This window comes from Schistocerca serialis, chromosome 8 (assembly GCF_023864345.2).
Source record: "Schistocerca serialis cubense isolate TAMUIC-IGC-003099 chromosome 8, iqSchSeri2.2, whole genome shotgun sequence".
NCBI lineage: Eukaryota > Metazoa > Arthropoda > Insecta > Orthoptera > Acrididae > Schistocerca > Schistocerca serialis.
Genome location: NC_064645.1, coordinates 49980264 through 49995314, shown reverse-complemented (window position 1 = coordinate 49995314; position 15051 = coordinate 49980264). Strand labels below are relative to the sequence as shown.

The 15051-nt window shown below is 37.0% G+C and overlaps 1 protein-coding gene across 3 annotated transcripts in view; it reads right to left on the bottom strand.

Annotated features, from left to right (window-relative positions):
• Positions 1-14528, bottom strand: part of LOC126417174 (uncharacterized) — a 114294-nt gene extending 99766 nt beyond the window's left edge. The window contains exons 1-6 of one of the 3 annotated variants that reach the window (XM_050085075.1): positions 14510-14528; positions 13727-13854; positions 13481-13637; positions 13270-13395; positions 12855-12995; positions 3386-3503 (exon numbers count right to left, since the gene is read on the bottom strand). In XM_050085075.1, the coding sequence (XP_049941032.1) occupies positions 3386-3503; positions 12855-12995; positions 13270-13395; positions 13481-13637; positions 13727-13830 (646 nt within the window). In that variant the 5' untranslated portion in view covers positions 13831-13854; positions 14510-14528. The other 2 variants (XM_050085073.1, XM_050085072.1) reach the window with 2 other exon arrangements.
• Between the last annotated feature and the right edge of the window lie 523 nt (positions 14529-15051).

Here is a 15051-nt window from a genome sequence, read left to right as displayed (position 1 = left end):
GAGTTCATAGACATCACACTAACAGCAACATTACTGCATTTGCTATATTGTCATTCAGGGCAACATTACTTATGCTGAACCTAACTGACACATCTACTTTCTGCATTTCAAACACATTATAAATCTGTATGCAACTTTTTGGTCTGGAATTGTTTCTCCACATTTTATTTGTACTGTGTCATGCTCCACATTTTTGGCAAGGTATATACAATTAACATATAATTTCTCAACTTACATTTCTCCCAGTTTTTCTTCAATTTATGGAAGATGAGTGATGTATCGTAGCAAAGCGCTTTGCTTCAGAAAATTTAATTCTTTATGTTATAAAATAATTATGTTACACACTGTACCTCAGGCACATCTAAGTCAGCAGTTTGACCCTTTGGCCTCCATGTCAGTTTTCACATCCATCTGATTGCTCAAATGAAACCTACTTCGTTTAAAGTTTGAAACTATGTGTCACTGATTTGGTTAATTATTCAAATATAAATTATAGTGTCATGTCAATGTCATACAAGTAAAAATTATGTTCTTCAATGACAAATCTTGTGCCGAGTCAAAACTGTATCTAAACAGAGGATAGAAATCTGCCAAAGATACTAGCAATAGTAAACTTTATTCCACTCTGATTCTCAGTTCTGTAAATTAATAACAGCCCATTATATCTCCACACACATCTAAAAATATAATCTTTCTCAAAGCGTGTCTAACAAACAATGTAACTCCTTGATGACAACATAGTTATGGGAAAATAATGAGTAATGCTAAATTAGGAAAGTATTCCACCAGTAATTCTAACTGGTTCGTATAGTTTTATTAGTTATTTCATTTGTTGTCCATTTGAATAATTGAAAATAGTAAAACTTCAAAAACATAAAATAAGGGATGGGTTATTTGCTTTAGAAAATTTAAGGTCTGCTTCATATCTCTTAATTAAATCATAGAGAAAAAATGCATCAGAAGACACTAATAACGTGATTACTTTTCAACAACCATACCACAAATTTCTTATTTCAAAGCAATCCCGACCATGACTTTTTCGTGACTTTTTGGTCAGCACTAGTAACTGCTGAATCTTCTACATGTGTGATTTGCTGAAATTTATCAACTATCATTAATTTTTCTCATAAAATGGCTGTCAATAAGAACAAAATAAGTGGCATAAAATGTGACAAAACTAGCGAGCAGGAATTAAACAGAATCATATCATCTTATGAATTAATATTCAGATGAAATTTTTTTATGAGCATTTACAAATTACATTAAAACATTTGCAAAAAGCATACCATGGAAACACGTCAAATGTCTGAAAAAAGATGAAAACGTTGATAGGGGATAAGATGACAATGCCCCAGAAGGAAACTAGAAACAAAGCCACTTTTCCTTTTTGAGGTGTCATACCAAGCACTGAGAAGACAGCACAATAAACAAAGCCACACGGAGTGTCCACATTTGGAATAAGTGTCAGTGTGGCTCCCAACTTGCAAACAATATACAGTTCTGCGACACAAAAATGTTTCAAGCAGCATCATTCATAAAAAGAGAAACATTACTTTTTATTGCTGTTAGTAATTAAAGTTTACATTTAGAATCTAAAATATTCTATAAAATATTGCAGTGACTGTGTTGTTCAGAAGTACGATGCTAAGTGAAAGTGACTTCCAATTAGTCTCCCCTGTACAGGATATGCAAATGGATGTATGAGTGGTGGCTGTAGACACATGGAAGTTTGGATCTGGCCAAGAGTCATGTTTTGATAACCTAATGGTAAGGCAACCGCTTTTGATATGCAGAAATCTAGTTTAGAGTCCTGGTTTGGCATAAATTTTCATTGTCGTCATTCCATTATACAGCTGATGGTTGTCCATATTCACAACTGCGAATCCATTTCCTGTAAAATATTCTAGGTTTGAGTTTTAGCAGGAAATTTTATGTTTCTCTGTTCTCACTGTTGTAATAAAAAAATCTCTCTCTCACTATACGTACATAAACTGCTGCACTTGCATTTGACAACACTATACTGCAGATTGAACGACAAAATAATAGCACCTATTTTCAACCTCCAAAACTATAACAGGATTCTACGTCAACATAAGTGGTCCCCCAAAATTTCTGAAAGCATTACCCAGAGTGCAATGTGATATTAGATATTAGCTAGTATCTCCCTCAATCATAATATAAGCACCATAGTAAATTTTAGAATGAAAATGAATTTTACTTGAATGTATTTATATTTACAGTGATAAAAAAGAGAAATTATATCCAGCTTTTGTTAGTGTTTTATTTAACCACAAAGTAATGAGTCAGTGAAACAATTGGTACGTCTTATTTCCAATAAATCTTCTGCTCATGGGCTAAGAACTGCCTTCACAGTACATGAGCAGTTAAATTGGGTGAGTTGACAATACATCCACATTTAACAATGACAAACGGAGCGAACACATTAATGAGATGACATCACTGACAGTCTCAACTGTTTCTTAATACTAAATGTTAGCAACAGAGTCTTGTAATAATTAGAGCTGCTATTTCTGCCCTCCCCCCCCCCCCCCTCCCCAACCAAACATTTAAGTGAATTTAACAGTTTGACCTCTATAGGAGAGACTTTTAATAGTAAAACAATATTTACCAGAAAAGAAGTCACTGAGACCAATTAAACTACAAGAACTTTAAATGGACTGAAGAAAAATAATTTTTTAGAGAACATACCTCACCTGAGTGAATTACAAGCAAGAAGGAAGATAAATGATACTATTAAAATTATACTAAACAGAAACATGCAGCCAAGGGCAAAAAGAAAAGAAAAATATGTTTGAAGCAGTATAAAATACAGATGTTATGTTCCTGCACCAATAGACATCAACAAGCCTATGACCCAAGTCAGTCACCAGTTGGTGGTAAATAAGACCACTCACAGTCAGTACAATAGAGTTAGGTTTATGTTTGTAGATAATCTTTTACATCTGACATGCTGATGTGCAGTGACCTTCATGGTAGTGGGAAGTGTGAAGCAATTTGTAACAGGAATTGATAATAGGTTTAAAAAATTCAATGACAGGATAGCCCAATAAAAACCAGTCATCTAATAAAATGCTTTTTTAGCAATCTTGGTTGTGAAGTTTTCTACACTGACCATACGATGCACACTGCCCCCTGAGTGACCATGTCAGGAATATATAACATGTTTTATCACTTACGTATAGTCAGTTTCTTCAAAGCACTATGTTTTCTTACATTGAAGAGAATACGACTGGACTCTACACACACAAATGAGTCAGGCAGAGATTAGTGATACAGTTGTGTATGATTATCAATAAAGTTGAAGCAAATCATTCTGCGTCAGTCTCTCTCATATAATTTCTCAGAAACAATTTGTTATACTTACCAAGTATACCTTGCAGAATTTCATCAGACCACGGACACAGTCGAAAAATGTCCCACGGGGGAAATGGTATGTGTAGGAAGAATCCAAGCTTCAACCTTAAATTTGATTCTTCTGCGATCTGAAATCAACATATCTAGATTGACAAAAGTGTAACAAGTGTCACACATGAAGGTATGGCATAAACGTAACATCAAATTCTACGATGCAAAAATGATTGTTAAACGAGGCAGTTAGCTAAAAGCAGTGAAACAACGAAATAATTCATTATTCTCTAATGCAATAGTTCACTGAAACTTACAAGTTGTCTAAAGTAAGATTCATGACCCACCACTCCTCTACTACACAGTCACGTGTGTGTTAACTTAGATTTCCCTCCCATAAAAAATTGATCAAAGTCTACTATGGATTCTATCTACATTAGATTTACAAATTTCTACAGCACATTATCCAATAAGTTTACACTTCATTCATTTGTCTCAATTTTACAATGATCCAAAATTCACATACTAAAATTATCAGAAACAAATACCATGTTGGCATTTTTATTTAATGAAGCTTTAAGACAATTAAATAAAATGTTATGAGTCCAGTTCTGAATTTATTGCTATCCATTCATATCGAAAGGAGAGTTCACTTGAGAAAACTGTAAACCACTACAAACAGAGAGTATGGCTCTTCAGCACTTACTTACACCCAGGAGGCAAAATGCTCGTACCTACAGAAACGTCTTTGTCTCCTCTCATTCCCATATCAGGTGGGTCCCCTCTAATCCTGGGGAATGAGTGACATGTCCTCCCCCCCCCCCCCCCCCCCCCTCCTTCTAAAACCTCTCTCTATATTCTTCCTACCAAACAAACTAACAGCTCTGAAAAATTACAAATAGTTTTCTTTCCACTTTCAATGTGTAACAGCAACAATGAACTTACCTCCTAATGCCAAATACTGGTTTCCTGTTATACTTCCATTCATTCACTCATTGTGTTTGTAGTCCCCCTCATCTTTGCTAACTTAATATCTACATCTACAACAACAAATACTGCTACTGGTCACGCAGCTAGCAGAAATCTTCAATACTATAATCATATAATTTGTAGGAGTAGCTAATAAGGTATTTATTTATTTTCTTCTGAATTTGTTGGGATTCCCTGTCTCTTGCCTTATGTTTATGGGGTTCATTCAATACTTTTGTACCAGAATAAAGAACAATGGTAAGTAGACAATGTATACATTAAGTTATGGTTTTTTATTGTGATTATAGTTGTGTAATCACACTTAAACAAATTAATTTTTATCACCAGCAACAAATAATGTTGAAAAGTGGAAGTGACAACCCTACCCTTTGAAGAAGCTTCTGGTCACTTTTGCTGAAAAGAAACTCCCCTCATTTTAACTATGTTGTTCTAGAAGATAATTCTATAAGGCAGCAGGACCTCAAAAATATGGAGAATATGCTAACGCCAATGCCTTTAAGATGCAGTGTTTCATCTGGTGTATGATAAGCAATATCTATTTCTGGTACCACTCCGTTTCTTGTAGGTGTTTGAACTGAATGTGCGCAACTGCGGTAAAGGGAACATGTGACAGAAAACACGTCAGCAACCTACTGAACTGCAAGTTTTGTCCAGAAGCCGATCGTCATGCCATCCTAAAGCTTCAATTTACAAATCAGCACATATTTAGTGTGTGCAGAGGTACAAAGTATGGGACTACTTGTAAAAACAAGGGTCGCGAAGAGCTCAACAGACAAGGTTCAAAACTTTCCTTTGCCTATCCTGTCTTATAGTTTGAAGTGCTGTGTCATAACCAAGAAAAACTGAGATTCTTCTGCATGCCATCAAAAGGGCAAACATCATGTATAATGCACAAAAAATTATAATGTTCAAGTACAAAACAAGGACGTTTTGGAGTACTACTAGGTACAAAAAGCCCAAAAATTGGCAAAGTAAATGGTATTGAACTTCTAGATGGCAGTAACAGTGAGAAAAATGATATGAAATTAAAATCATTGCCTACTAAATTCAATGACTTATTCCTAACAGTAGTTGAAAACATGACTTGAAATGGTCCATTGAAAGCAGATCTAATAAACTTATTTAGAAAGGCAATGCATGCTCCACCAGCAGCATTACTTTTGCCAGCTGATCTGTTATGATGGCTACACACATAACTGTATGCTCCACAGGCACACTTGCACAAGCATGCTCAAATTCCTCATGCCACCACACAACTCAAGTGTGCTTGTAGAAGCATTGAGGAAACACAATATGTAAAGTTAAGTGTTTAAAAAACAAAAATGTTAGTCCCATACTAACTATTTGCAGTATCTGTCTCACTGTATTGCTGCTTTTCTTCTCTTTTTCTCCACGTAATAGTGTATTCTATGACTTGTCCTACATTACAGTTAAACATTTGTACAGAATGTAATTTAACAGTACCAAATAAAAAGTACATCAAATCAAGTCAAACTGACAAATGCCTGCGCATGCCTCCCTATTCTTGGTACACATGCGCAATTGAGCACATGCATATACACACTCAAGCACACTCGGGCAAGCACGCTTGTGCATGTGTATTTGTCAAGCAAGCAGTTACGTGTATGGGTGCCTTTCGAGAGAAGTTACTGGAAGGTAGTAGCGCTACTGGCTATGACAGAGTCTCAAAGGACTAAAGTCTTGTGCTGACTTGGTCGCGCCATCACTGAGTTACCTTTGTAAGTCTGAAGTATATAGTAGCAACAAGAATAAAAAGAAGTGCATGTAAGAGACTAATCTCTTAATTATAGACAGACATGTTTCCTACACACGTTATGACACTTTTTGAGAAGTTAGCTTACAATAAAATACTGAACCCGTCTTTTTGAGAATAACTTCTTTACGACAACTCAGTCTGATTTCCTTAAATACTTCTTTACTGTGAAGACAGTGCAGGATCTTGCAAACACAATTATATTAGAACTAAACAATACAAATCACCCAGCTGGCATTTTCTGTGATCTTGCCAAATACTTCTCATCGTGTAGATCATAAAATGATGGCTCGAAAAATAAAATATTATAGTTACAGGTCTTCTCCTTGCATGGGTGGAGACATATCTTAATAGCAGAAAACAGAGGTGAATGGTATTACAAGAATAATATTAAATTCAGAAGGAGAAACATTAAATGTGTCCTGCCCAACATAAACGTGTCCTGCCCCTGTTCTTGATCTAAGTAAATTATTTCTTGAAAGTTTGGAGGACCTTCAAAAACAGTAATGTTTGCCAATTACTTTTGCTGATAAAAAGCCTAAACACATCCATAACACACACTGCCAGGAGAACAATGGAAAAAAATTACAACTGAATAAAAAGTACTCAGATTTCCAGCTGCTTCAAGTGATTAAAATCCCACAAGCTTTCAGCCAAGCACTCCTTGGCCATCGTCAAGTGGTATGACTACCAGTGGACTGCTGGTACATTCCTTACATACTAAAGTTGCCAGATGTTATGTCACTGGTGCTTGCGGCATCGCCATATATGGGCATACATTGACTCGGTCTTTGATGCGCCCGGTTCAACCACTGGATCCCACGCCAAGGTCAGTTGCAGGCTGCCGTCTTTACTAAAGGTGTTATCGGTGATTTTTATTTCCAATGGCTTCCTTAATTACACAATACCAGAAGTCATTCATGTGAGCCACGACAGAGGTTTCATCAAATTTGATGTGGTGACAGTTTCCTAGAGCATGCTAAGCTAAAACAGATTCCTCGATGATAGCATAGGCGATAAAACCTCTCATATTTCTTCCTGCTTTGTTCTATAGTGTGTACTGTTGGTCCAAAGAGAAACTGATCACATTCACAACATATCTTGTATACCCCAGAATTTCAGAGAAGTGGCGCATCTTTAACTGGTCTCAATAACTGCCCGATTTTTATCAGAAGGCTGAAGATCTATTTGATCTTGTGTCTTATCTTGCCCGACACAGAGCCACACGCAGCAAAAACAAGTTTCTTTTTCTACTCCTTGTCAGCAATCTTTTTGAGATTCTTGCTTGAAATCACTTAATTTATTTGATGAATGTTGTAGCCATAGTTCCTGAAGACCCCACATCAGTGGCTCACCTCATGGGGCAGGTTATCAGCATCTGATATTCTCACATGCTCCATCAACGCTTAGGACACAGTGCACTTCTGTGCTGGGTGATGATAGCTGATGTCGTGCAAGTGCAGATCAGTGTGACTAAGATTTCTATAGATGCTGTGCCCTAGGTAGCCATTCTGTTTACCGCAAATGAGTATGTTGACGATGGACAATCCACAGGCTTTTTCTACCTCCATGGCAAACTTGATATTATTGTTAATGCTATTAAGATGTTCAAAGAACCTTTCAAGCTCAAGTGATAAATGTGCTGTAAATGTATCAAAAGAAACAACTACGCTTTAATTGTTCAATGTCTACGGCAATATCTTCTAAATTCTCCATAAAGAGGTTTGCAACAGCTGGAGCTAACAGGTTTCCTACCACAACACTATCCATCTGATCATAATACTGGCCAGTGAACAAAACATAAGAAGATTTAAGAGTGTATCCAACTTGGAGACGTCACTCACAAACAACTAAGGTATTAGGTCCAAAGAGTCTTTCACATCAAAACTGACAATAATTTTATCCTCACTAATTTGAAAACTTAATTCAGCTGATTAAATCAGCTGAGTTTTAACATGATGGTCACAGTGTCCCACTGGCCAAGCATTTCATCAGACAGTGAACCAATGGGGGATAGAATGAGGCAAAATGGCATAACAACTTTAGGGATCTTAAGTAAAGTATAATCAATTGGTGCTCTATGTGTCTGAGGAATAACATTCTTAACCATATTGCCTTCCATCATAGAGTGCTTGGGCAGTGCTCAGCCTTGGCTATGGTGGGTGCTGGTAGCTTTGCTTTTGTGAGAATACTGTTCATTTCACGGCATATTTCAGGTGCTGTTTCACAGATAGGAACGTTCTGCGGTCTGGTGCCAAGTTAGGTCTTTTATTAAGTGCTGACATTACACCTGCGTCAATTTCACAGACAGGAATGTACCATAGTCCGGTGCCAAGTTGGGTCTTTTCTTGAGTGGCGACATTACACTTGTGCCTATGCCTGTCACCATGTTGTTGTTGTTGTTGTTCAGAAAGCAGCTGAACTTCCCTTTCTGCTTCTTTGTAGTTAGTTTCTGTGATGATGATTCTTGGGAAACCATAGCTGTGTCAACCCAATTCCAGTCCAAGGCTATGAGTGTCTTTGATAGCTGCAGATGCAAGGTTCACTCTAACAGCTTCTGGGACTACGTAATTAAAGAAGTCATTGAAATAAATATCAATGAGAGCACCCTTAATAGATACCGCAGCCTGCTGCTTAGTGTGGGATGGGATCCAGCAATTGCATGACTGAGGCAGGCACACTGAATGCAAGTCAATCCCATTTATGGCAATGTCATGTGAACCAGCGACACCACGGCCGGCAGTTAGTGTATATAAGGGTGTACCAGCAGCCCGCTGTCAGTCATACCACTTGACAAAAGCTCATGACATTTTAATCACTTGCTACAGCTGGAAACCTTAGAACTTTTTATTTGTTATTACTGCTGTGAAACTACACATTCTTTTGGGATTACTACTGGCTGACAGCCAACAACTTAACCGGGTTGAAGGGGTGTGGGGATTCTTACACTTAGATGCACACATTAGGCAGGAAACTGAACATTCCAAAATATTCCGGGAAAAAAAGTCACACCTACAGTTTTTGGAATACTTTGATTCAGGAAAGTAAATATTCTGCACAACTCTAATATCTGTACTAGACAGATCCTGACTTAGTCTCTATACTGGCAGCTGGCAGCAGTGACACACACACACACACACACACACACACACACACACACACACACACACTTTCTTTCTCTCTCTCTCTCTCTCTCTCTCTCTCTCTCTCTCTCTCTCTCTCTCTCTCATTCTATCTATTACAGTGATTTAATTAATTAATAAGTGCTTTAGGCACATTAGACATATGAAGGCAAACCAGAAATACCCTTCCCAGTTTGCTGGAATAATCCCCCGCTAATGGTGGTGATAAAACAAACAATGTTTTGCCTGCTACTGCTGGAAGTTTTTTTCATGGTGTCATCACCCTGAAGAATTTTTCTAAAATATGTTTTATGTCCATGTATGAGCTCCATTGTTGATGAATTACTGCAACTTGGGTGATGTTTCAAGACACAAATGAAAAACAGAATAATGTTATGCAATGGAAAGCAAGATGATGTTATCTGCAGGAATAACCATTCCAGTCTATACCGGGCAAACAAAAGAAAGCAAGTAATCCAAAATGTCAATAACAACCTGTTCTGGTAAACAGGAGCATTATGTTCATAAGAATGCAGTTGAGCAGTAGTGGGGCCACACAAGTTGGTCAGTTGTATTTATTTTAGTCTCGAGTGGTAAATCAACCACTACCATAAATACAAAAGACAGTCATTCCCAACCTGGCAGTTAAGAAAAACAAAGCTTTATACAGGATGAACTTCAGCCAGACTTCACAGGCTGGCTGTTGTATTTCATCAAGGATGTTGCACCTTTTGTATTAGAACAATACACACTATGATATGTTCGATCATTTACTCTGATACCTGGCACTCTGCTAACAACTTCTGGCCTGAAAACAGCTGCCACTCGATGCCCTACTGTTTCACTGGTCATCAGCAACAAGAAATGTGAAAACACCTACAGTGAAGACCGCTGCTTAACAGAAATGGAAACTACAGACCCTACACAAAGTTTTGTCCAAACAAGTGTGGGTATTATAACAAGTCAGGACATGCCCAAAGCACAGATATTAAAGCAAATACATTATATGTTTCAGGAATAATTGTGTTGTTACTGCAGTTCATTTTTATTTAAATACTTTTGCACTACAAGTGATGTAAAATATACACCGGCCATATACCGATCAACAGTTTAAATATTTATAAGCAAATGAGCAAATGAAAAAACTTTTTAAGGTGCTGTAAGTGTAGCTTCAGAGCACATGTATAGAAACCTAGCACTGCTCTTTGAAGGAGGAGATTTGCATATAATTTCCTATCGATAAAGAGGTCATAACACACGAGTTCGAGTTCTGATAGGAAAAGAATAGGGAAGGAAGTCAGCAGTATCTTCCTCCCTCCCCCCACTTTCTCCATAGGAACCATTGGCCTTAGCTGATTTTGGGAAATTACATCAAACCTAAATCTAGATCGCACTTAATAGAGCAAAATTTAATTACTTAAAGTGCCACATTTAATTGCTCTCAACTTGTATTCTTTTAGCAGCAGTGCTTTAAGTACCCATCATGGAGTACACACTTGTTAATAACTCAATGTCTGCCTGCTGCTCCTTTTGTGCACACACACCCATTCAGCTCTGAATACTGACACCATCAACCAGCAAGGTGACACTGACATTGGCGATGTCACTGGTCAAAGCGCAGTGGCTGTGTGCGAAACTTCAATACACCCAAAAAGTACCACAAAAACGAGAGTTAATTACATGTTTAATTTACATTGTTTTTGTGAAACACTATAGTGTTCTATTTACTTTTAGTAAAAAAGAAAGCATCAAATGGAAAAAGCCTCTTAAATGAGCAACACACCACAATATAGGCTGCTGAGTACACATGTATATTATCCACTTTACTACAAAGTTTGCACTGCGAAGAAACTTTCACGGTACCGTCTTCGTCTCCTATCATTATTATTAGAAACATACCGCCAATCTTCTGTTTTTTCTAAAATCATTGTCATGTTCTGTTCAGCACTGCCAGATAATTTAGTTAATACTATCTCATTAACAGCAGTCTATGATCTTAGTGGCTGAATACCTCACTCCTTTCTTGTGATACTGTAAGGCTGAGTGATACATACGTTCAGTCATTTCTACTTCTAGTACTGTACTTGTCAATGTTGCTGTTTTTGAAGGAAAGAGTGTAAATATACCTCCACCAATAGTTGATAATCAAGTACTGCCTATAATTATTAATTGATTTTTTTCTGTCAATAGTGAAGTAAGAGCTTATTTCTGCACTTTTATTTTCACACAATAAATATTGTAAGAGAGTATAACATATTTTCCTGAAAGGAACAGTAAGGCAAACAGAAGTCTATTCATAGAGTAATAACAAACAAGGTCCTTATCATTTGTTTAGTCCTAAATACAGCCTTTGAGTGAAAATTTTTATATCCTTGAGGAGGGGGGGGGGGATAAAAAAAATGAACAGTGAAAGTTTATTTTTTTAATACACCAGGTAGTTCATTTAAAATATATTTGAACTGTTACATACTTCCCATGTTTTCTGTTAATTTCCTGTTTTTGATGTCAGTGCCCTAACGCTTGAATTGCCCGATTTACTTATGCACTTGTGTTCTTGTTACCTTTCTTCATCTTACTCTTATACATGTGTTTCATCTACAGATGACAAAGGCCCTCAAAGTATGATACACAAATCAAATTCAGTTTTTGAACACACAATTAGCTGTTTCTGGTAATTGCAGTCGACTTACAATTTTATTTTTGGCATGGAAAGTACTACTTTGGTATCTGCCATTGAAATAAAATATTTTTCCATTTGCATTTAAATTACGCTTTAATTCTGCAGCATTAAAAATCCCCAGCAACAAAGCAATCTTCTGTTGCATTAGCAGAAGAAACTACTATAAGCATTCAGAGCATCCACACTCCAAAGCATTTTCTTGCATTAGACAAAAGTATTTTTGTAAGATGCAGGGCTTGGATATTGAGCAATAATGCAAAAATATTTGACTAACATGCAGTAAAGAGTCTCAATTCAATCTGGAAAACTGATATTTCTATTTTAAGCCTTTTCAATGAAGCGTACATTAATAGTGACTTTCTTGTCCCTACAAAGCTTTAAAAGAAAACTTAAGTATCAAGTAAAGACTAAAAACCTATTCTTAATTCATGTAACCTATTGTTATGGCTACATAAAGTAGTGAAACATTAAAATTACATAAATGCAGTAATAGCCATACATGACCTTATATCGAGTGCTTAGACAGCATGAAGTGTAAGGTGTAGAATTGAACAGTAGGGGTGCTATTAAATGGAAAGAGCTATACAATGAAAGAAGTCTACTGCAGATGTGGCTTGAGTAAAGTACATACGTTCTGCATCAGTAAAGAATTATATCTCCTTAATATGTGGAAACCATTTGCCAAAGTAGATGAATACAATCACAGTACTCCTACAGTAACCTAAATATACAAAGCATAATAAGTATATTGATGTTCTCATACTACAGAGGTTGGGTAAAAGTTACAAACATTTAATAGATACTTACAGGCAGTTATATACATATGACAAAATACACCTCTTCTATGCCAGATGTAACACAAATTATATGTATGTAAAGTAATACTTAAATGTAATAAGTTTGAGATCCTCAGCAACATTACCTGCCTGACCCAATTTGCTGCTAACATAAGATGATAATCATGTATCCAAACAAGAGGTGTTGCATTTGGCTGCTCCTCTAGTAAACTTTTTAAACCTTTTATTGTTTTCTCAGCAAATAGTTCATTCACACTGTAATAATTCTGTAAACAAATGCAGATGCGTAAGTGTTAAGGCAAATGGTCTTGACACAATATCAGTCTGGAAACCAGATACATAAACTCTTAGAACAGATGTAAATACAACAGTAAGAAAGTCAATGGCAATAACACCGTAGAATTATCACAATACCATTACATTTACAGTTATTGGAGATGATCAAACTGATGAAAGTAAATAAATAAAGCAGTCCACCATATCAGAATGAAACTGTCATCACTGTGACACAACAAAAATAAAATATTACTTTCGCATTACCTTCCAATGTTCAGCAAGGAACACAGCCCTGTCTGGCATCGAGTGAAAAAGAGGCCAGAAAGTCCCATTACAGCAACCATTATAATATGAGTCAAACTTGCCTGGTTCAACACACACAGGAACTACCTGAAAGTGGTATTGATCAATTTTAAAAGAGTTTACTTTCATACAAAACGAACGAGTCAAAGAACAATACCTCCAAATAACTTACCTTTTTGGACAACAGGCCGGCAGTTGGAGTTTTATCATTTGGATTGGATTCTGGTATAGGCTCATCTGGATCTTCTAAATGAATACCTGGCCATCCAACCCACAAACCATGACCCTGGACCACTACTGGCGCTACTGCAGTAACCAAACCTCCTGCACTATTGCAATTTAAAAGCCAAAGTAAGTTAATTTTAATACTAACAAATATCAACTGCCGTGCCCATTTCATTAAAAAAAATTACAATACCTTGCTTTTCGTTCCAATGCACCGGTTTTCTCGTTCCTCTTCAGAACAAAGGGTAACCGGTTGGATACAACTATCATGCATTTCGAAGTTACCGGGTCACCCATCGTGTCGGAGAAACCATCGTCAACCTTAAACACAAAACAATTGAACGAAGCTGTCATTGCCAAGGACGAAAACAGTTTTCTAATGCAGACGCAGCACTCTTTCGTGTAGATGTAATATCGCCAATACCGCATACCATAATGAGTCCTGAGTGAAGGAATAACAAAGTTTTCTTCGCCGGCTACAAAAAGTTCGACGCACTATCACGCAGACTGCAAATAGCTGCTTGATACGCCGTGACCCGGACTCTGCCTTTCTGAAGAGGTCACGTTCCTATCACACAAAAACCAGTGGAGATAATTTTACTAGCTGCTACCAGCAACCGCCTTCATTTATACAAGTTCTGCTCGCGCCGCACTGAAGGATAGGAAATTGTGGGCGGAGCTTCCTAGAGGTGTGAAGGCTGTAAAGATTACAAACGAAATTTCCTGCAAGAAGTTATCAGACAGCTTTCTCCAGCAAAGGGAGCAGATTTGTTGCAGTATTTCAGCGCTCCCAACCAACTGTTGTTTTTGTTGTTGTTGTTGTCGTCTTATTTTCGGAATTCGTTTCTCAACTGTTCTAGGCGTTTGATATCAAATCAATGACTTCTAACGCAACTAATTACATTTGATGCAATTTTTTACGAAATATTTATTCTGAAAGCTTATATAATATTTATTTTTCTATATGGGCTCATACCAAAGAATAATTTTCAACTGGTGGTTTCCATTGACACTAGTAGTATCATACGTAATTTCACATTTCCAAACAGCGATCGACAGACCATAGAACTACACTCCATGCGCATGCTCCGAACACGTGAAGAATATCACGTGCTCCTTGCGTGTTCGTAATATTTACATTGCTGAGTTGGGTAATCCTGACGCTTGTTTTAAAACAGGAATGGCTAAGTGAGTGGCTGATTTGCGCTTCCTTGCGCCTTTTTTCCTCTCACTTTTTCCATGGGGATATAAAGGTCGTAAGTTCGTTGAGAAAGCACCATCGAAACGAATAAGTGGAGCTAGGATAAAGAGATGTAATACAAAAAAAAAAAAAGAATCCGTAAGCGAATTTCGTTAAATTCTTGTCACATACTATTAGTCTCCTTGTTAAGGAGACTGAGTGTTGACTCATCAACGCTGATTTAATCGTAAGTAATTTCATCTCTGACTGATGAAAAGGTCGGAACAGTGAGCTCACTGGGTGGAAAGCAGTGCAAGAATCATTGAAAGAATGTTGTA